Source organism: Saccostrea cucullata, unplaced genomic scaffold (genome assembly GCF_032062105.1).
Source record: "Saccostrea cucullata isolate Sc308-1 unplaced genomic scaffold, CSIRO_AGI_Scuc_v1 ctg626, whole genome shotgun sequence".
NCBI lineage: Eukaryota > Metazoa > Mollusca > Bivalvia > Ostreida > Ostreidae > Saccostrea > Saccostrea cuccullata.
Genome location: NW_026931150.1, coordinates 164,611 through 189,528, shown reverse-complemented (window position 1 = coordinate 189,528; position 24,918 = coordinate 164,611). Strand labels below are relative to the sequence as shown.

Here is a 24,918-nt window from a genome sequence, read left to right as displayed (position 1 = left end):
AACGAATGGTGGATTGAATTATATATAAATTTAACTTTTCATAAAAGTAAGATTGATTGATTGTATATTGTTTAGCGTCCCTCTCGAGATTTTTTCACTCATATGGAGAGGCCACCACTTGTCGGTGGAGAGCTGCAAATTTTGACCTATGCTCGGCACTTAGGGCCATTCGTGCCAGCACCTACTGCGACACGGGACCTCGGTTTATACAGTCTCATCCGAAGGACCGGTCTCCACGTCCCACAGTGGGATTTGAGATCAACTCCTTACTTCGCGACTCTAGAGCAGACGCTCTAACCACTGTGCCACGCGGGCGACCATAAAAGTAAGAGAAGTTGTCTAAATGCAAAGGTATAAGTAAGAGAAGTTGTGTAAAATGCAAATGTACTATTAGCGTGCGGGAGTTAAAATGACGTCACAATCAGTTATTGTCAATAACGTAACAGTTTCATGACGTCATAATGGTGAAATGGAAGCATAACAACGAGTATGGAATATGGCTTCCTTTTCAAGAGCCCAACAATCTAATCCCAGAACGCGAAAAACAGCTTGTTATTCATACAAAGAATTGTTAATTGAAAGACGCCGGCAGAATAAAGTAGTCGAGGAACGCGGACGGAGGACAAAAAACGTTCAAAATCTGTCAGAAACTGTCCTGAATGGATTGGAAGTGCTTTGGCGGCAGAATATTTTGTGTGATATTATTCTAATTTGCCAGGGACGAGCATTTGATGCCCATCGTTCACTTTTGGTCACTTGCTCTGATTACTTTTACAATATTTTCGTCGATCAGCTTTACGATGAAAGAGAACTGGACATCAGTCATCTTGAAATCGAAGCAAATATATTTCAGAATGTATTGTTATGTATGTACACAGGAAAACTGCAAGTATCGGAAGAGGCCATAGAAGGAACCCTGCATGCTGCGTCTCGACTGGGCTTTTATCTGATACAGGACGCGTGCGAAGAATTTCTAGTAGAAAACACACGTCTGAAAAATTGTCTGAAAATGCTTGATAGAGCTTTCAATTTTAATCTGGACAAATTAACAGAAAAGGCTTTAGAATTAGCGGCAAAATATTTTAAAGTAATTTCAAAAAGATCAAGTTTTAAAGAGCTACCGGTTGAACAGATGATTGCCTTATTGAAGGTTTGTAACTTCTGTTTAATGACATGATAATCTAAAGTGTAGGGGAACTATGGATGTATCTGCAGGTAATTTATGTTTGCTCTTTTTTTCTCTCTGGATGAAACCGTAAAATGTAATTTCCTTTTATGAGACCAATTCAGGTAACTAAATGAGCAAGAACTATGCAAAAACGAGGCATATAAAAACAGGAGATTGAGCCACATGCCCAATGGGCCCTGATTGGTAATAAATTCTATTCTATATCTCCAATTTAAATAAAATCAAGAACAATTTCATTTTCATACTTCGTTCGTAAAAAAAAAAACGCACTTCGTTTAGAATTTGATTTTATTCATAATTGGCCAAATGGCCTCAGGAAAATTTTAATATATAAAGACGAAAGAGATTCCTATAAAATTTAGCTTATGCAGACTAGGTTATTCTAGATTGGGCCATTACAAAAAAAAAATACAGTAGTTTCGAATTTTTAAAAGTTATATATATGAGAAAAACATGAAAACCCCTTGTAGAAAATTTCAGTAGTGAAATTAATAAATGCAGCTGTTCTTAGGTTTTTTTAAAGTCTTGAAATATCTTTGGAATAATAATTTGCTTACTGGTTCCCTTTAGTGATCTGTCTGTCCGTTTGTCCGGAAAATGTCGGAAATTTCTCTCACCTTGTCCCAAATATCTACCGTAAAGTACCCATGTGCTTAGGGAGAGAAGTAACAGTGATCACATTTTCTACACGGAGAAAAAATCTTGTGTAAAATCCTATTCCAGAGATTTTTTTTCATGTTTCCTTTGCCTTATCTTATCCAAAGTTCATTTTAAGGGGTCTGTGGAAAAGTGTATTGATCTTGAACTAAACTCTTTTAATTCGAGGTGAAAAATATCCCTGAGTAAAATCGTTGTCTGGATGATATTTTCTCCCTCCTTGCCCAAACATCTTGCTCCAACTTCAACCACGGTATTTGTAAGTAGAGGGTTAAATCCAAGTGTCTAGATCGCAAGTCAAGGACATAGAAGATCTGGTGCCTTTTTTTCTCCTTTGGTTTTATTCTGCGTATATTTAACGCATAGTGTACTGGTATATAAAGGCTAAATCAAAAGTCATGATCAATGCAGACTTTCATGTAAATTCCTTGTAAGGTGCGTTATATTCTTTCTCCTTTGTCCAATCTGAATCACACTGTCTTTGATTAACTGATCTTTAACTAAGCCTTAAATTAGCCTTTCAAATGACGGTCTGCTATAATAAAATCAACGAAATTAAAATATGTTAATCATGTGTTAATAACACGATTAAAGCGAACACGCTTTTCACGAACTCTCACAAATAAATATAGTGAAGTGATTTTCATTTGATCCATGTTGTTTGAAAACCTATGAGGAATATATCATATACAATGTATTATGTTTATAACGAATCAAAATTGTTTATAATCTTTTGTTATAAACGACTTTTCCTGAACTTATGTTAACATAGCTTTATTTTCTCTTTAGAGAGATGATCTGAATGTAGAAAGTGAGCTCGAAGTTTTCAAACGATTTATAGAATGGCTGGAGCACAGGAAAAAAGAACGCATCCCACATGCCGCTGAACTTATGGCCACCATTCGACTCCCTCTTCTTTCACCTGCCGCCATTATGGATTCTGTGGAAAGCATCGGTTATCTAATGGAAATCCCAGAATGCCAAGGACTTGTTAAAGAGGCGCTTCATTATCACTGTATTCCATACAGACAAACAGTTCTACAGGTTGGCATTCAGCTCACCTTTTCTCCGCAATATAATTTTCCACAGAGATCATAGCAATCTCCAAAATTTGCTATAAAAAATCATATCTCAATAAGCCAAGTTCTAATGAGTAAACATTCCTTCAACTGATTGTTTAACGTCCCTTCAAGAATATTGAGACACCACCACTTACTTGTGGAAAGCTGCAAATTTAGATCTGCACTCTAATCCCTTAATCTTCTTTAGCCAGTTAGGGTTTCTGATACGCTTACTCTCGTTTATGAGGAGATTAGGATATCCTTAGTCTGTGACTCTAGAGGAAACACTAGGATTCTTTTAAATTCAAAAATGAAATATATGGAGATAACGAACAGTATTCAAGCTCAAAAGTCCATTAAACAATACAAAATAGGAGCAGAGAAAACACGGAACTCCAAAACATCAGAGGTGGGATCAGGTGGTATAAAGGAGTGAGCATCTCCCGCCGACCGGTCACATTCGTCGTGTGCTCCTTAATTGTCATAATAGGGAAATGATATAATTCAATAATGAATACTTATCTCGATAATAATAAGTTTTATATTCAGAGACAGTATACATATTTTTTAACATTTCTTTTACAGTCTCCGCGTACGGCTCCCAGAAATCAACATGTCTCTAATCTTTTGGTGGTCATTGGAGGTGCTCCGAGATACAAGTGTGATTCGGTCAATGATGACGTCATGGCATTCAATTTGTCATCAAACACTTGGAAATCTGTAGCCACCTTACCGGAACCACGACATCATCATGCAAGTAAGTTTTCAGAGAACCTTTACAAAGAAGATGCTTCCAAAGGGTGACACGGCTTTACTAGTATGTTGTAACACTTAACACGACATGTTAACTTTTCCAACAATCACCCATCTTCTTTTGTTTCACTTGGAACTATTTCAAAATAAGCCTGGTTAAGAAACATCTGCGTAAACTGGATCACAGGTCGACCATTCCTGAGAATTCTTCAAGTAATTCTTGTCGAAGAAAAGACATATGAAAGCCCTATCTCTTCTCAATCAAAAGTTAAAAGGAACAAAATGCGTTTGTGAAACACTGATGACCCCGTATGGCAACAAAGCGAAGATTAAACTTTTCTTAAATGCAAATTAAATATATTGATACCCAAATTTTAAAACGTAGGTCAAACTCCAAGGTCAAGGTAAAAGGGTCAAAGTTCTTGGTATCCAATGAAAGGTGTTCTCACAAGGATTACTTATGTGAAGTATGAAAGCCCTAGCCCTTACCATTCAAAAGTTATGGCCAAGGTTAAAGTTTGTAAAAAGTAGGTCAAACTCCAAGGTCAAGGTCAAAGGGTGTAAATGCTTGATATCCAATGAAAGGACTTGTCACAAGGATTTAATATTTAAAGTATGAAAGCCCTAGCCCTAACCCTTCAAAAGTTATGGCCAAGGTTAAATTTTTTTTTAAAAAATGGGCAAACTCCAAGGTCAAGGCCAGAAGGTCAAAGTTCTTGTTATCCCATGAAAGGACTTCTCACAAGGATTACATATGTGAAGTATGAAAGCCCTAGCCCTTACCGTTTTAAAGTTATGGCCAAGGTTAAAGTTTTTTCATAAGTACGGAAATCTCCAAGGTTAGGGTCAAAAGGTCAAAGTTGTTGATATCCCTTGAAAGGTCTTGCCACAAAGAATGCAAATGTGAAATATAAAAGCCCTAGTATCTACCGTTCAAAAGTTATGGCCAAAGTAAAAATTTAAAATTTTTGTGTAAAAGAGGGTCAAACTCGAAGATCAAGGTCAAAAGGTCAAATTTGTTGAAAGGTCTTGTCACAAGGAATACACATGTGAAATATGAAAGTCATAGCTCCACTAAATCAAAAGTTATGGGCAAGGTTAAAGTTTATGTGAAATATAAAAGCATACTGACAGACAGACAAAAACTTTTCGCGAAAAAAAACTAAAAAAAAACGAGAAGCTTCTTAATTTTTAACTTTAGTGTACAAAAAATGTCCTTGAATGGCAAGTACCAGTTATATACCTGTTCAACTTAGATAAAAGAAATAATGGTAGTTGAAAAACATGTTGCCTTAAAAATTAGTGTGACAAAAAAATCAAGGTCAGGCAAGCATTATATATTCTTGATATATGTACTAGTATATTACAATGTACACGTACATGAAAAATGGATGAGAGTTCAACTTTTTTGATTTACTACAAATGTTAATTCCGAATATAAGAAAACATCATGACCAGGATGTGTCATCGTCGCAAACCACGGCCAGAATGTACAGTCCTCTTCCATTCTGGCCGTGGTTGAACGAGGAGAGAATTATTCTTCGTAGCTCATTAAAAAATTGACCAATGCGAGTAAAGCATAGTCGGATGATAAGCTTTATCGCGACCTCTCAATATCCAATCGCAGTGAAGGAAATATTTCTGGTATACTATTGACGTCAGTTGTTGATTTCAATTGCGATGAAAACAAAACTTGCCACTGACTGATGTCACAATAGAGAGGCGTGAATATTCAAGATTACGACACTTTTTATGTCAAGCAGCCACGAGTAGGAGAGAGCTCTATGCGGACTCCGGACCGTGGCTTGAGACGTTGAGGGTGGGTCTTATATTGAAATTTATTATAGTAAATCATTTCGCTCCTTAACTTCTAGGTTACAAGCCACTTGAACCTGATATATGATTTACGAGTCCTCATTAAGTGGCCAAATGTCACAAAAGCCCAGATCAGTTCTTACTTCAAGTGGGCTCACATACTAACTAGCCTTTGTCCCTTGTTTCGAGATTTCCCTTGACTTTGTAATTGTTATACAAAGTTATGGTGAACGTTTCTATGAGTATAACCACAACATATGACCATATTAGGGATATTTGTAAACAAACGTAATCAATATTTCAAGTAATCCGATAGCTTAATTAATGAACTGTCGTATGTTGGGATTTCAGTTTGACAATGATTGTCTGCTGAGTTCAATTTGGTCTTTATTGTTTCTGTCAAAAATTTAAAAATCTTCCCGCCATGAAGAAAGAAGCAAACAAGGAAAGAAAAACATAAGCAAGAACTGAAGGCCTGTTACTAAATATAAATTTATTTTTGAAATTAAATGCGAAGCACTATGTTTTATAACCCTATTAATAACACAGGTGGTAGATTCTTCATGTTAAAACAATTCATTTGACCATATTTCAATATTTAACAAAAGGTCCTTGAGACAATTTAGGAAAAAATGTAAGGTTGTAAGGTTAGAAAAATGCATTATGTTTCGTCAACAACTAAACCCATGCAAAAATTAAATACGGTAAAAAATGAATAAATAAATAAAACGTTAAATGCGAAACTGGCATAAACTTCATAAGCAAATAATACAATCATAAGAAAATCAGAATCTGATTGGTCGAGTAGATCACGTGACCAATGATGAACTTACCAAAATTGTAGCTATCTCGTATCATTTTTAACATGTTTAAGAAGAACGTGGTGTACTGTGAGCAATATAAAAATCATTGTATGCCATAGGACTTTATTGCTTAAAATTGTCTTCTATTACATGTAAATGTGATGTGACTTATAAACTTATTTACATGAGCATTGCTTAGCATTTTGTTAGAATGCTATCTTAAATGATGAACATTTCACATGATATTTAACCGTGAGCTTTAGATTTGCGACAGGGTGAAGCAAAAGTGTCAGTTTTAGTTGTTTGATTTATCGCTACAGAGTGCGAGTGTTATTGCTTCGTAACAATTAAATAGATTTATCAATATGAGAAAATTGGACATTAGTCAGATAACGTGAAAATTACCTGGGTTCAGAGCCACCCCCGCTCCAAACTTAAAGTGTATCGGGTGACTAGATTATGAAGAACTCGTTAATTCATGAAACCAAGTATCCTTGTAATTATATTGGAATTAATATTACTAAACAATTGAAGGATTATCGCAGTTAGAGAGAGAAAAGAAATGTAATAGGTTTATTGTTGCAGCTTGCGTATTGGTCCGTCTGGGAAATATCTCTCTCTCTGATGAAAAAATACACGGAAAACTGTCTGATACAATACCGCATACCAGGGTTTTCTGTAAATAGAAAATCACCCATTGATTTAACTCCAATTATAATGTTTCCGTCTTTCCTATGCCTGTATTTAACTATTATATCTGTATTTGTTTTTGTTTTGTTTACTTAATTTTTTTCCAAACTCTGCTGAAAAAATAACCTATAAATAACTTATAAATATAAAAATAACTTCAAATTGGTAAAAACACCATTGATTGGTTGATATCCAAATTAAAACTGCTGCCATTGGTATGGACGTTTCCTTGAAATAAACCAAATATTTTCATGGAAATGTTTGCTAAACATAAATACTAGTACCAGCTATTTTTTTTGTGTAAACAAAAGTTCCCCAGCAAATATATGTTACATTTAAGTTTTAGAATTCAGAAAAATTAAAACTAACTGTAACGATGAAAAATATTATACAAATTTATACTTCATACTATAGTTAAAGAGATTAATCTTTATATAATTATTATTTTTACCATGTTTATTTCTCAAGCATAAACCATACTTAACAGTGAAAACAATTATTTGCAGAAGCAAAAATTGTTTATTTTATAAATGAAGTTTCACAATAATTGCTGGTACAAAAATGGTTCATTTTATAATTAAACTTTCACAATAAAATGTTAAAGCAACTTTTATCTGATTAGCTAATGTTAATTATTTAATACGACTTTAACGTTAAACTACGACTTAAGAAGAAACAAAATTCACAAAAGTTATAAGAAAAGATGTGCATTAGCTTATGAGGCATTAAAATCAGAATGTAGTTTATACTTTTAACTGTAAAATTTTGCGATTTGTATACCTCTTTTAAGACATTATTGTAAGTTATACTTGAAAATTCAACTGCCACCACATTTTAAAATTTTCACATTCTTTGATCTCAGGTACTATGTTTGGAGGCTTCTTGTACATTGCTGGTGGCGAGAGATATAACAACAGTATGACACCTGTTAACAGCGTCTTCCGGTATGATCCGAGAAATGGCGACTGGTTGAAAGTAGCCAACATGAAACACAATCGCCAGAGCTTTAGTTTGGCCGTTCTTAACAACATGATGTATGCAGTAGGTAATGTTCATTTATGTTCTCCAGTGTAATTTAACTAATTTTACAAGTATCTTATTCGGACCTGTTAAGGAACATCTTTGTCAATCGGATATGAGAAAATAATTGCAAGTGTAATTTTTTTTTCTATATGGTACAGGCGTTATTCATACAAGTAAAAGTAAAAAAAATCCTTTTCAAAAGTAAAAAAAAAATAAACGAAGCATTTCAATGAATGAAAGATTAAAATTTCATAAAAGACTACAAATTATTGTCTGGCGTAAAAGTATAGGACTAGACTTCTCCATTTCTCTCTATCTTGAGCATTTCTCTCCAGTTCTCAAGTTAGTTTGTGGTCCCTCATTTCGTTGTCAACAGTCCTTCGCCAGGTGGTCTTTGGCCGACCAGGTTTCCTCTTCCCCTCCGGTGTCCACCTAAGGGCTACTTTGGTGATGTTGTTGGCTGGCTTCCTCAACACATGCCCTATCCATCACCATCTCCGTTTCATCAACAAAGTTCACATGTCGTCTGTGTTTGTCTTCTCATGGAGTTCCACATTGGAAATTTTATTAGGCCAGAAAATCCTCATGATCTTTTTGAGGCATCCATTGTGGAAACTAGAAAGTCTGCATATGTCTCCTGTCATTCTTCATATTTCAAATTCACTGGGATATATCAAACCGACATATGAATGAAAATACCTATTGTTTATTCATATGTCATTGTCGATATATCTGAATGTCTTGTTTTCTTATCCTCATATCAATAGAAATTTTTGAATGAATCTTACTTCACAGGAATATAAAAAAGGCAAACGAAGGAGCACAATTAGTGTCTATGGAAATTCAAACAGTTTTTAAGAAGACCTGGTCTCCAAGGACTACATAAACGTTTTCGGTGAGGAACTCGAGCATCCCTCTAATACCTTCGGTGTCAATTTTAGAGTTACTTGTGTGTAGAATTCATGTGAATTTTAGTTTTATTTTACCATGTTATATTTTTGTCATGTTGTAAATTTTGAATTTACCAGGTGGCAGTAAATATAAAATTTACAACATGAAATTTTGTATTTACTGCCACCCGGTAAATTCAAAATTTACAACATGACATTTTGTTGATGTCAGACCAATCACAAGATAGTAAAATTTCCGACTCCCGTTTTTCTTTAATGTAAGAAGCAGTTGTCTATCACATCAAAGAGCCCTGTTACTAATTTATTTTGAGGAATGGTTGAATAAAGAGCAGGAAAAAAAAGTTCTTTTTCAGTACGACATGAGTAAAAAATATTCATGTAGGTGTTTTATTGACCTGCATTCTTTATAACAGATTTCTGGTACTCTTTTCTAAAATAAAATGTACTAGTCAAAAATTGTCGTTTGACCGGTTAATACTATAATTGCATTTAACTAAGTAATTTAATTTTCAGAGAAATTTGACTTTCTTTAACAAGTATTGTTCAAGATAGCTTATATTTAAAAAAAATCTAGAATTATAGTAAAATAAAAAGAAAACAAAAGTAAATTTAATTGACAAATAGTTCTCGAATATAAATGTTATCTCAAAATGAACATGATCAAGCAATTGACATATCATATTACACTTCTTACAATTCATCATTAGAAAAGAACACAAATGTCTGTAAAATCATTAGAATGTTATTATCCTGTAAAATTGCCAATCTACATTTTTCAGCAAAATATGTGCATTTATTGAAGTATTATATTTATCAATTTGTTAATTTTCGGTAGTCTCGACTGTCCTTTGTAAATTATATATTTTATCCAACGCAGCATATTTTTGCAGGAACAAAAAAATGGTAAATTTAATAATCTTTACGTGATACATAAATTTTGTCGATAACATGCCATTTCCCATTGTAAGTAAATCATTTCCAGAACACGTGCTGCATTATCCAGAAATTTTACCTTTCATCTTTTTGTCCTCTTATAAGTTTTTGGCGACATGAACGGATGCAGAATCAAATAATTTCAAACGGTTCTTAATTTGTTTGATGAATGAAATAAAACAATACAAACCTAGGTGTTTCAATTCCGGAGTGTAAGGTACATTTTATGCAGGATATCACGTAACAATCCCCATAAGGAAATAACCTCTTGCACTGTTTAGTTCAAGAAGGCTTAAAAAGTTTTTACTGAGTAGACTCTTACTCCTTCTCTTTCGTAAGTATAAATGAAATTTTAAAAAAACGCATTATCTGAAAGTTCTGCATGCTTTGATATAAAAGGATTTCTACCGGGGATCCGTTAACTTCTGATTGCTTCAGTAAAGAAACTAAATTTCAAAATTACAAATGTATATGTCCAGTTCAAGTTATTTAAAATATTCAAAACCTTTAGATGACAATTCAAATTTTGCACTACGCAAAATTAGATGGAGCTCCTCATATTTTAGCAAAACAATTAACAGTTACTATCGAAATATCAATGTACAGTATGCATTTTTATCAGTTTATCACCTTTAAGGAATATTAGTAAACTTGTATATAGTAACAGTAGTAGAAACAGTAGTATAACAAAAAAGTTGAAATATCTGTAAAAAAAAAAAAATAAATAAAAATTACGATTTAATTGTATGGTATACAGGTGTATTTGAATTAAAGAATGCAAATTGTAAAACGTTTGATTGAAAACTGCTCTGGAAATTCTCAACAAAAAAAGATTTTTATTTCTTATATTGGAAGGATAAAAAAGAAAATTCTCAAAATGTACAGAACTGATTTATTCAATAATACATATATGTTAACTTTTGCTTTACATATTTTAATAGCGGAATTTTATACACTGGGAAAATTCAATGCAAGATTCAAATAACATTCTTAAAATAAATTATAACGCCACAACAAATTTTAGCCAAAAGTGCAAATCCATCGAAAAGTTAAAATAAAAGTTTTATGTCAGCCTGAAATTGCCATGATTTGACCATATTTCTCAACATTTACATCACTGGCTCAAACTTTTTATCACATTTTTTTAAATTAGAGCATACTCTCTCATTATGAAAGACTTAAGAAAATATATTATTGAAACATATGGAGATAACGAACTGTATTCAAGCTCAAAAGTCCATAAAACAATTCAAAATAGGAGCAGAGCAAACACGGACCTCCAAAACAACAGAGGTGGGCTTGAGTGTTTAGATTTTTAAGACGCAAAACATGATATTTCATAATTGCAAAAAATCAATAATAAACTAACATGTATGGAATATGATTGAGGTAGGTAATTATACATAAAAATGATAATTAAAGTGCATATTGAACTCCGATTGTCCTTCAAGAGTGCTTTGCTTTACTCAAACAATCTAAAAGTATACAGAACAAATATCTTTGAAATCGCCAGTGTTCTATAATGCTCCACCAAGTCCTTATCTTTATCTCTGACGGAAGTATTAACTGAAGTAGGCCCTAAAGGAGAAAATTCAGACGTACTATGCTACAGCTTATTTTAGAAATGTTAACATCGGATGTTGAATTTTTTAAAGAGCCTGTAAAATCATCAAATCGGATATTGAAATTTTTTTTTAATAGACTTTTTAAAATCACCAAATCGGATGTTGAAATTTTTAAGAGTTTTTAAAATCACCAAATTTTTCAAAAGTCTATTACATCAAAACTCATTACCTTTCTTCACCTTATACAACAAAAGTAAAATCAAAATCTAGACTTTCTGATATAGGAAACTGCTTTTTGAATAAAAACGGAACTTGGAAATTTTCATATCTTTCGATTGGTCATCAGCAAAATTACATTGTCATAAAAAACATTCTGATTGAACACACAAGTACTCTGAAGTTAAACTTAAACGGATGTTGGAGTTCCTCATTATGATAACATTTTGGAGTCTTCCAAGACCAAGATTTTCGACAAACTGTTGAAATTCCAATGACCACCAAATTTGCTCCCTTATTAGCTGGCCTGTTTTTATATTCCTATAACGAATAATTTATTCGAAAACTTTTACACAAAAATAAAACACTAGCTGTGGCCTTCAATTCGACATTCAGATGTACCGCCGATGTTTTATCAATCAACAAGTTATTTTCTTGCCCTGTTCACACGGAGAGTTTAATTCGAATTAAACGTAAAGTTACTGCGAATTAGCTTCGCTTAGCGTTCACACGGAGAATTTAATGCGAATTAGCTAATTCGAATTAGTTAACTGCGCATTAAATTACTTCGCATTAGCTCCGTGTGAACGCTAAGCGAAGCTAATTCGTACGGAAACGTATAACCGACTCGTGTTGTTGTATTAGAACGCAATATTATGATATAAAAATGTTGTCAAATACTATAACTTCTAGCTTTGGCGATTTAATTATGACGACAATCTCTGGTGATTAATACTTTTCTGATATGTTTTAAACGACTTATACACTTTGATAAATCCAAGTTGAATTCCTAAATGTCGCACATAAAATGATGTGTAAACATTATGCCGCTTAAATTAGATATCGCAGACATAACTGCAATATATCATACTAGTCTAGTATATGAAGACTTCGCTTAGACGACTTGTTTTAATCAAAGAGAAAAATTTAACAAAATTCGAACGACTTGTAACATCAGATTTATACCAGATACAAAATTTTATCAGTCCAATTTGGGCCACTGGAGGAGAAAAAACAGATTTACAAACAAAAGAGGGAGGAGGATCCAATTGATTGAACAAACATGATCTTACATATAATGAGACTCAGAGCAATTGATAAAAACGTATATAAGAGAATACTGAATATACATGTATATTCAGTATATGTTATAATTACATTATACATGTAGTCAAGGGCAAGCAACTGGGAAAAAAGTACATATATGCACATTAAAATATCTTCAATTAAGGTAGATTACGCAGGAATCTAGCAAGTGATCTAAGGATGTAAGGGTCTTCGTTAGTCATGAGTCAATCAAATTGATTATCATAAGATTAAGACTGAACAATTTTACATTTAATTTTACAAACATTTATGAAATCAAGTCTTTGTACAATAAGAAGCAGAGGACAGACAAGGAAAAAAATGAATTTCATCCTAAATATAACGTATTGCACTGAACTGATGTCTGATTCAAATAAATTAATTAAAATAGTTATAAGATATCTTGCAGACTCTTCCCTAAATAATAAATCTTATGAATGCTGCTTCAACGGACAGTCACTGTATCTGGTAATACTTGTCTACTATATATTCAACATGTTCAATGCAAACTATGAAAACGATATCTTTAATTATGTTCTTAGATTGGAGAACATATACAGACATATAAGCATCAACTATTTTCGTCTGATGTGATGCCATGCATTACATGTAAATATGACCTCAAAATATTGTAAATTCAAAATTTTAAGAAAGTTATATGTTTAATTTCTTTGATAATTCAATTGGAAAAAATCGAGCACACGTCTGCACATACTCTGTTATATAATAATATTTTAACATTATCTGTAGATTGATAAAATGATATAGTTATTTGCATTTTGTCCTCTTTCATTTAAAGATAACACACAAGCTCATTAGTTAGTGCTGTCACAGACACAATTTGTTTTCCCCAATCAAGTTTTGATTTATTTGATAAATTCAGATTTATGTTATAATTCATACAATCATATATATTCTATGAAGTTGCTCTTTGAGCTCATTTAAAAAGCATATTCATAAAGAATTACAAACTGCAAGTTTCTTTTTGTTTATTCTGAGAAAAAAGATTGCATGAAATTTTGGATTTTTATTTTTAAAAATCTTTTTTTTCTTCAAAATAATCTATTTTGGAGAATGAAAATCAGGCACGTAGCACGGTTTTCAAAGAGTGTCCCGAGTCCTTAGAAAAGCACACACTCAGAAACACTCAGAAAAAGAGGAAACCATTGTCTAGAAATGCACTACGGGCCTGAAAGTAGTGCTATAAAAATTTGAATTATTTTTATTTAAATCAGACATCTACGGAAACGTATAACCGCCTCGTGTTGTTGTTTTAGAACGCGATATTATGATATAAAAATGTTGTCAAATACAAATACTTCAAGGTTTGGCGATTTAATTATGACGACTTTCTCTGATGAATAATACTTTTCTACTATGTTTTAGACGACTTATACACTTTGATATATCCAAGTTGAATTCCTAAATGTTTCACTTAAATAATGTGTAAAAATTAAGCTGCTAAAATTAAATATCGCAGAAATTAGTGCAATATAACATATATGAAGACTTCGCGAAGACGACAAGATTTAACCAAAGAGGAAATTCAGCAAAAGTCGAACGACTTGTAATATCAGATTTATTAATATAACGTATTGCATTGCATCGATGTCTGATTTAAATAAAATAATTCAAATTGTTATAGCTCTACTTGCAAGCCTGTAGTGCATATCTAGACAATGTTTTCCTCTTTTTCTGAGTGTGTGCTTTTCTAAGGACTCGTGACACTCTTTGAAAACCGTAGCTACGTGCCTGGTTTTCATCCTCCGAAATAAATTATTTAAAAAAAAAAGATTTTTGAAAATAAAAATCTAAAACTTCATGCAATTTTTTTATCAGAATAAACAAAAAGAAACTTGCAGTTTGTAATTCTTTATGAATATGCTTTTTTAAATGAGCTCAAAGAGCAACTTCATAGAATGTATATGATTGTATAAATTATAACATGAATCTGAATTTACCAAATAAATCAATACTTGATTGGGGAAAACAAATTGTGTCTGTGACAGCACTAACTAATGAGCTTGTGTGTTATCTTTAAATGAAAGAGAACAAAATGCAAATAATTATATCATTTTATCAATCTACACATAATGTTAAAATATTATTATATAATAGAGTATGTGCAGACGTGTGCTCGATTTTTTCCAATTGAATAAACATATAACTTTCTTGAAATTTTGAATTTACAATATTTTGAGGTCATATTTAATGTATGACATCACATCAGACGAAAATAGTTGATGCTTATATGTCTGTATATGTTCTCCAAGCTCAGAACATGATTAAAGATATCGTTTTCATAATTTGCATTGAATACTCGTAGTGGACAAGTATTACAGGATACAGTGACTGTCCGTTGAAGTAGCATTCATAAGATCTATTATTTAGCCTGCAAGATATCCTATAACTATTTGAATTATTTCATTTAAATCAGACATCAATTTTGTGCAGTACGTTATATTTAGGATGAAATTCATTTTTTCCTTGTCTGTCCTCATCTTAATGTACAAAGACTTGAACTCATAAATGTTTGTAAAATTAAATGTAAAATTGTTCAGTCTCAATCTTATGATAATCAATTTGATTGGCTCTTGACTAATGAAGACCCTTACATCCTTATGCATTAGATCACTTGCTAGATTCCTTCGTAATCTACTTTAATTAAAGATATTTTGATATGCATATATGTACTTTTTTCCCAGTTGCTTACCCCTGACTACATGTATAATACAATTATAACATATATACAGTACATGTATGCATATTCAGCATAACTCTTATATTCGTTTTTATCAACTGCTCTGAGTCTCATTATATGTAAGATCATCTTTGTTCTATCAATTGGATTCTCCTCCTTCTTTTGTTTGTAAATCTGTTTTTTCACCTACAGTAGCCCAAACTGGACTGATAAAATTTTGTATCTGGTATAAATCTGATGTTACAAGTCGTTCGAATTTTGTTAAATTTTTCTCTTTGATTAAATCAAGTCGTCTAAGCGATGTCTTCATATACTAGACTAGTATGTGATATTGCATTAATGTCTGCGATATTTAATTTAAGCGGCATAATGTTTACACATTATTTTATATGCGACATTTAGGAATTCAACTTGGATATATCAAAGTGTATAAGTCGTTTAAAACATATCAGAAAAGTATTATTCACCAGAGATTGTCGTCATAATTAAATCGCCAAAGCTAAAAGTTATTTTATTTGACAACATTTTTATATCATAATATTGCGTTCTAATACAACAACACGAGGCGGTTATACGTTTCCGTAGTGACATCGATGCAATGCAATACGTTATATTAATAAATCTGATGTTACAAGTCGTTCGCCTTTTGCTGATTTTCCTCTTTGATTAAATCTTGTCGTCTTCGCGAAGTCTTCATATATGTTATATTGCACTAATGTCTGCAATATTTAATTTTAGCGGCTTAATTTTTACAAATTATTTAAGTGCGACATTTAGTAATTCAACTTGGATATATCAAAGTGTATAAGTCGTCTAAAACATAGCAGAAAAGTATTATTCATCAGAGATTGTTGTCATAATTATATCGCCAAACCTTGGAGTAATTGTATTTGACAACATTTTTATATCATACTATCGCGTTCTAAAACAACAACACGAGGCGGTTATACGTTTCCGTAAATTCGAGTTAAATTCTGACGCATGCGTAATGGCAAAATTTAGTCAGATACCATTTGTCGATGGTCAGCTATAGGTACTTGTGCTATTTTTGAGTGAAAAACTAAGGAAAATTTTGTTAATCATTAAAATGTGTGTATAGACACAGTGACATTATGTCAGATGGATCTGCTCTGCAGAAGGTGACGTGATTTGCAAATGACGTCATAATAGCCGTGGTGACGCTGGGCTGCAGAAGTAAAATTTTCATTTGCATTAGTTGACTTCGCATTAGCTGTCGTGGGAACGCAATTTATGCCCTGTTCACACGACGAGTTTAATTCGCAGTAAATTAATGCGAAGTAAACTAATGCGAATCAAAATAATGCGAATTAAATTGCGTTCACATGACAGCTAATGCGAAGTAAACTAATGCGAATTAAAATTCTACTTCTACGGCCAGGCGTCAGTAAGGCTATTATGATGTCATTTGCAAACCATGTCACCGTATGCAGGAGCAGATGCATTTGACATAATGTTAGTGTCTGTACACACATTTTAGTGATTAACACAATTTTCCTAAGTTTTTCACTCAAAAATAGCACAAATACTACAAGCTGACCACGGACATGTGGCATTTGACCTAATTTTGCCATTACGCATGCCTCAAAATTTAATTCGAATTAGCTTCGCTTTGCATTCACACGGGGCTAATGTGAAGTAATTTAATGCGCAGTAAACTAATTCGAATAAAACTAATTCGCATTAAATTCTCCATGTGAACGCTAAGCGAAGCTAATTCACAGTAACTGTACGTTTATGTAACAGGTCATAAATTCGCATTAGTTTAATTCACATTATGGCACAATGCGCAGTAAATTAATGCGAAGTAAACTAATGCAAATCGAACTAATGCGAATTAAATTGCGTTCACACGACAGCTAATGCGAACTAAACTAATGCGAATTAAAAATTTACTTCGACAGTCAGTCGTGAGGAAGGCTATTATGACGTCATTTGCAAATCACGTCACCTTATGCAGAAGCGGATATGCATTTGACATAATGTCACAGTGTCTGGAGACATATTTTAGTGATTAACACATTTTTTCTTGATTTTTCACTCAAAAATAGCACAAATACTTAAAGCTGACCACCGACATGACGCATTTGACTTAATTTTGCCATTACGCATGCCCCAAAATTTAATTCGAATTAGCTTCGCTTAGCGATCACACGGAGCTAATGCGAAGTAATTTAATGCGCAGTAAACTAAGGCGAAGTAAACTAATTCGCATTAAATTCTCCGCGCTAAGCGATTAGTAAACTTGTTTATTCACTCTCCGTGTGATTAGTTTACTTTGCATTAATTAACTGCGAATTAAATTCTCCGTGTGAACAGGGCATCTGTGTCGTTTGTTGACTTGATATACCAGTGAACTTGAAATGAAAGACAACACAGAGTCTGCCCCATCTGCTTCATATTTGGATGTATTACTGAATATAGACAAAAGCCAATTAAAAAATAAATTGTATGAAAAACGAGTGACTTTAGCTTTTCCATCGTCAACTTACCTTATCTATGTAGAAATATTCCATTACAGCCTGCTTATGGTGTTAATGTCTACCAATGTATTCGCTCGTTAAGGACTTGCTATGAGTACATTAGAAATTAAAAAGCAATGCAGGCTACTCACTGTTAAATTGATATTACAGAGATTTCAACAGCCTCGTTTAAAGTCAGAATTTTGTTAATTCTATGGTCGTTATAATGACCTTGTTAGAAAAAAAATTATTATTTGGCTAACTTGTTTCATGCCGATTGTTAGCTATTTTTTAATGCTGGATTGACTACCGAATGTTCCGTCTACCTGATCAAAACAAAGGGCTCACGGCGGGTGTGATTGGTTAACAGGGGATGTTTACTCCTCCTATGCACTTGATCCCACCTCTGCCATTTTCAGGGTCCTCTTATACCCTCTTCACATATCTGTGTTGTTTATAGATTGGTTTATACATTTTTTGAGATCAATTTCTGTTTATTTTTTGCACCTCTTTCATGTCAGCAGTGACATGCTTTAACCTAGCAAAAAGGTTTTCACCTAGTTTCCACGTTCAATCTTTTGATTTCAACCAAACGTAAAATTTGACTGAACTGCTTAGTTTACCATGGAATAGCTGAAGTAATTTCTTTTGTAATACAGTTAAATTCATTTGTTGACTGTTAACATCTTTAGTAAGTAAAACATTCAAATATGAAACAGACTCTGTAGTGTATTATGAATTAAAATATAAATATTGTTTACTGAGACAAATGCTGACTGACGTTTTTCATACTAATTGTTAGTCCATTATTTATACACTGTTTTGACTACGGATTTTTCCGTTATTTCCTTATCATGACAAGGAGCACACGGCCGGTGTGACCGGTCGGCAGGGGATGCTCACTTCTCCATGGCACCTGATCCCACCTCTGATGTTTCCGAGGTCCGTGTATGCTCTGCTCCTATTTTGTATTGTTTTATGGACTTTGATATTGAATACTGTTCGTTATCTCCATATCCTTCCTTATCAATAAACCTTTGTCGATACATATATATCTAAATTTAAGTAGAAGACCACAGCTAGACTAGAGTTTTCATCTGTTTCAGTTGTGAAGGTTTTAGAATTGATTCTGCTTCATATCTTAGGAGAAGTTTATATAAAGGATTTTTGTAGATAGTTAAACGATTTTCACCCATGACCCTTTATCTTAAAAATGAAAACAAAAGATGATTTTGAGACTCAAACAGAAAATAATTAGTTATTTTTTTATATAATCTCACCGGAGTCCACAAGTTAAAAAGAGGTATAGGAAAGAAAATGTTCAAATTGGCAAGTATCTTCAGATTGGCAATGCTGCAATTTATGACAATGAAACAGAAAATGTTATTAATAGCACGTGAAACTATTTATGATTATTTTTCGTAAATGGTTGAAATCATAAATATTTTACCATGATTGTAATTTCAGATAATATCATCGCTTTTAAAAACCAAACCAAAACCGCCGTCATGTCATCAAAACTTAAGAAGCCACGTAGAGTATTTCTTTCTTTCTTTTTTATTTTGCGGTCTCCGAAGAAAAATGTTTCTTTCTTTTTTAACTGTCATTCATTTCTTGTACTATCCGATGAAAAATGTCTTCAACATATTTTTTGTTTTTTAAAGAGTTACATATCAGATCGATTTCTGACCAAAAAAAGTAGAGAAACTGAATTTTAACAGATAAATATCTTTTTAATATTAAGAAAATTATCTGATGGATTTGTGATTCATGTTTACCTCAAAACGCTGGTTTATCTGGATGTAGCTATTGCAAATCAATTTAAATCCTTCCTTCTGTTGATAACCTTTAGATCTGAATACCAAAATACTTTTCGCGCGAAGTATCCAGAAAATAATATTTTTCTTTGAAAGGTGGACGGTTAGACGCATCTGAATCTCTAGCTTCTGTGGAATGTTACAATCCACAGTCAAATACCTGGCGTGAGGTGGCTCCACTCAGTACCCCAAAGAGGTGTGTGGCTCTGGCCACGCTTCACGGCCGCTTGTACGCAGTAGGTGGCTCTGGTAAGTTTATGAAACATTAGATATCGATAATAATGAACAAAATTGCTATTCTGCATATAAAGGAATCAAATTTTCCACTTTGTCTAAAATTTCGATGAGAACTTGTCTGTAGGGGGCTGCAATTTTAGACCTGCACTCGACACTCGTGGCAATTGAGCAGTGAAGGTTTCTGGGACACAGGACTCACTCGAAAATGCCTTATATGAAGGAGCATTCTCCACGTCCCATAGCGGGATTCGAACCCGAGACCTATGGATCAACTTCGTAATTCGCGACTTAAGAGCAGACAAGTTAGATCTACAAGGCTTTGAACATTGAAAAGGATGGAAAGTGTTGAACGATTAAGAGCAATTGTACAATAATTTGCAGAACAAAAGGAAAGAAATAATAGAATAAACTAATAATGGGAATTTACAAAGATTAAAGTCGCCCTTATGGTAGAGCGGTTAGACTTTTTGCTCATGAGTCGCAGTGAAACGAGTTGCTATTACTGAGTTCCACTGTTTGGCGCGGAGACTGGTCCTTCGGATGAAACCGTATAAAGCAAGGCCTCGTATCGTAGAAGGTCCTGTCACGATAAAAATTTCTCACTACTCAAACAGGTCGGAGAGAATACTCGAAATCGGGTATTATCCGTGAAATCGCGTATAATACTCGATATTTAAGGAATCACTGTCTAGTTTTGAGAGTATAATCAACAATTGTGTGGGATAATTTGAATAACGGGCGAAGCCCGTTATGCTAAAATTATCCATTTTTTCCTACTTTTTTTGATGTCCCTGGCATACTCTCAAAACTAGACAGTGATTCCTTATATTTCCATTTCATTGTGAAATAAAATTGTAGATTTAGACTAAAAATGTAGACATAGAATTAAATCACACGAGGACCTCCATGCTAATTTCAATAGTCCTTGCCCACTGACGTCAAACACAAAGGCAGTCGCACGAGATTTACATGCATATTTCGCCTCCTTAGCATCAGACACAGAGACAGATGCGCACGAGATTTGCATGCATGTTAGGCCTCCTTAGCTCCTGACCTATCGACCTGTCTAATTTACATTCCGGCAGAATTATCAAGAAATAAACTCCGACAACTTTCAAAGAGTTATCACAGAGAAAAAAAATTAGAAATGGAAATATTAGGGTATCGTTGAATCCGCGAAATCGGGTATAGGAGGTGTAATCACCTAATAAAACTTAAACAATGGAATGGCGCATGTTGCCGAGTTAACTTTCATCTAGATACACATGTTTTCTAAAGGTATCACCAGCCAAGTAAGAATTTGGGCGTCAAGATTAATGCGCTCGGGACAACAAGTACCCGTGGAGCTCAGTACATTTCATGATCTGCACACAAAAAGGCGTTCGATTTGCTTTATATTTTTCCTTATGTTGAAAGTATATGCATCTTCCTAATGTTCATTCCCAACACAACAGAATTGTAAAGTATCAGAATTCGGGAATTTATAATAACTCCACATCAACACGACAAACATGAACAATTTGTAAATAAATCAAATTATACGGAAACACATTTCACACACCAGATATGATGCCATGTATAAACAAGGGATTGTCTATCGTATCTAATTATGCGTCATTTTTTACTTTCACATTCATCTTGTGCATAAAATCAAATTTATTTATGAATGTATAAATAATGTAATGATAAAAGATGTCTAAAATTTCGGCTAAAAGAGCCCTCTTTCTCTTTTTTTGAAAATCTTTTCTTTTTTATTTATCATTCAAACATATTTGCAGAATACAGTGTATGTCTTCAACATTTTAGCAGAGACAGTGATAGTTTCAGGAATACAGCTTAAGAGAGAACATTACTGTTGATCGTTTAATTTCGCTAAGTCATCAATATTTTACAATTTCTTGGCGACTTCAAAGGGGGAAGGGGGGAGGGGTGGAGCTAAAGGCTTCTTGACCACCTCTGACAAAACAACCTCGACTGTGTTCTACATGTGTCCAAGAGACCTCTCTTTGAATGTCACGGTCGGTTAAACTCGGTCATATATTTTTAATCGTAGGGAAGATTTATTCATCAAATAAAAATCATATACATTGTAGGTAAACAAAAAGCAACCTGTTATTTTCTAACACAATATAAGACTACAAGTAACTAGAATTCATGTTTATTTTTTAAACACATATTTTCATTATAGATGAGTATTAGGAAAAGTTATTGCCATGAGTAATACGTATCATAGATAAAATAACTAAAAGAAAACTGTGACATATTGTCTAGAACCAATCAGATAGTGCGTTGTATTAACATATTATAATGAGGTATAAGATAGCGATATAAAAAAAAATATAGAAGGTGAAGAGGTAAAATTTACTCTGTCTATCAAATAGTATAACAAAGAAAGGAAGTGGCTACGATTTTTATGAAATTTTAATGTCCGATGAGGAATTATACCCGGTATTCCCAAAAAGTAAGACAAGAGTTTCCAAGACAATTGAACACTCCATTATTTCAGTTTGTTCATTAACATGTTCATAAACGTAAAAACTATAAGAAATGTGAAAACTTGATTATGTAATTCATATTTCAATATGACTGTACCTCGATCTATACTGAGAAATTCAATGTATTATAAGCTCATGAAAAGATGTACACATCTGAATTTTTTTTATACCCCCCCCCCCCCAAAAAAAAAGAGAAAATCCTGTTCATATGACTTCTCGCTCTCAATTCTCACACAAATGCATAAAATAAATGTAAAATAGCATAACTTGTATCGATTAAAATGCAACCAAAAAAATTACGGTTCTTTGAATAAAAATTTCATGCTAAATTGACATAAAAAAAGATACTCACCTTCAATTAGCTATTTTCAAACTGTTTTCCCGTGGGTATTTATTTAATCTTATTTTATTTTCTTCTTTATAATAACGTCGGTATTCTATTATGGCAGAAATATACAATTATGACTCGCTTATACTGTACTCTCTAACTGTTAGGAATAATTTATATTTCACGATACATTTTTCAGTAAAAATACATAACACGGCGTTAGTCGTTTAATTTCTTTAAAATTTCACGTTTTGTGAATAGTGCACAAATCAGAAAATTAAGTATATGGAATACTTTAATGGGAAATAAAGACAAACGAAATGTAGTTATTTGTTTTTAGAAATTATATTGAAAAATAACGCCATTGTGTCCTCTTTATTACCCCAGCAGTGTTTGTCGTGTGATTTTAAAGTTATTTGACAACCGTATGAATTAGGTTTAATAAAAATAAATCCACAAGATACTGATGTACAAGTAACAGTTACTGGCATAATGCGCCGTTGCTTTATTCTTTAGTTTTTTATAGAAAGTTGCACGGAATACCCGATTTCGCGGATTCAACGATACCCTAATATCGAGTATAATACGCGATTTCACGGATAATACCCGATTTCGAGTATTCTCTCCGACCTGTCAAAGGCTCTAAGTGCTGAGTTCTGGTCTAAACCAGCCATCCACCGGCTTATAGGTGGCTTTTCAGTTTGATTAAAAATTTTCAATGGAAAGCTAAACAACCAAACATGAATTTGGTTTTCAAAAGGTTTAATTTATAAGATCTTTTATTGTTGGTCATTTATTCACACACACTATGTACTTTTCAAATTTTAAAGTCAATTAAGCCAAATAATGTATTTTAATGGTTTGTTTATTATTAGATTTACACTTCAGCACTCGTAGAGAAAGACCTACTGGAACTAATTCATATACTCACGATTTCTATTTCTTAATGAAACCCGTGACATGATTTATAAAAAAAGAAAATGTGAGATATTTTCCTATAAGATGTTACATTAAATAAATCCATTTTTTAGGAAACAAGATGATATCGAGTCGTGTGGAAAGTTATAATCCATATGATGGCAAATGGGAGATCAAACAACCTATATCAACCCCAAGATTTTTTGCTCATCTTGTTCCTGTAAGTGGGTTATTATTATTATTTGGTGGAGCAACAGTAAACCAAGATGGCGTCATAAGTTGCATGGATGCCATCGAAAGGTACACACCCTCTAGCGATTGCTGGACAGTTATTTCACACATGCGCACACCAAGAGCAGAATTCGGATGTGCTGTACTGGGATTCAAGATTTACATTGCAGGAGGTTATAACTGGGACAAAATGGAGAGGTTAAGATCCATAGAGTGTTTTGACTCGGATTCTCATACTTGGACCGAGCTAGATAAATGCCTTCCACTTGAACTCACCGGTCTTAGTTTGGCATGTATGAAAACATATAATGGGAACGACTTTTGAAACATCAGAAATAAATGCACTTGTCTCGTAATATCTTTTTGTATAAACAACTTTTAATAAAAATGTTTAAGATTATTTAGGATTTATCACTCCAAAACCACCTGGATACCCGGAGACTTTAAAATGATACTCCTTTTAAATTCGAAAAAAATGATACACAATTCATGTCGTATGTTGTGGTGAACACACGAGGATAGGTAAAAACGCCATAATAAAAATTGCTCTTGTATGGTAAACTGAATGCTGTCCAAAATAATTTGAATTCTTTAATAATGTCATATAAGTAGAAAAACATTTTAAGGCGTAAATAGAAGTAGATAATTAAAGTAAAGGTCTATTCCTCTTTTTTTTTTATATCCTTCTCATCTCCAACCCACTTTTTCCTTGAGTTGAGATATAATTTTTTGATTTAATAATTCATCAGGATTCTTCACCAAATCACTTAGAACAGTGAAGTTTGGCATACATGTACTTCATATACTGGTACATTTATTTTTTTATACTAACACTAAGAATTATTACTAATTTTCTGTCTAGTTTGGAATAGTGCTCACAAATGTGTATATATGACATACATGTATATGAAACATGCATGTATTTTTTTTATTGTTTGATGAGATTTTTTAAAACCGATTTACCACCTACTCATGATCTGAAGTAAGAATATCTGAAATATCTATATTT

At 33.0% G+C, this 24,918-nt stretch overlaps 1 protein-coding gene across 1 annotated transcript; it reads left to right on the top strand.

Moving 5' to 3' along the window:
* The first annotated feature begins 470 nt into the window (after positions 1 to 470).
* LOC134231577 (kelch-like protein 20) lies at positions 471 to 24,770 on the top strand. Its single transcript, XM_062713543.1, has 6 exons — positions 471 to 1,150; positions 2,636 to 2,890; positions 3,493 to 3,664; positions 7,831 to 8,013; positions 19,797 to 19,949; positions 23,792 to 24,770. The coding sequence occupies exons 1-6, from the start codon at positions 497 to 499 to the stop codon at positions 24,232 to 24,234; spliced, it is 1,860 nt and encodes a 619-aa protein (XP_062569527.1). The 5' UTR covers positions 471 to 496; the 3' UTR covers positions 24,235 to 24,770.
* The last annotated feature ends 148 nt before the right edge of the window (positions 24,771 to 24,918 follow it).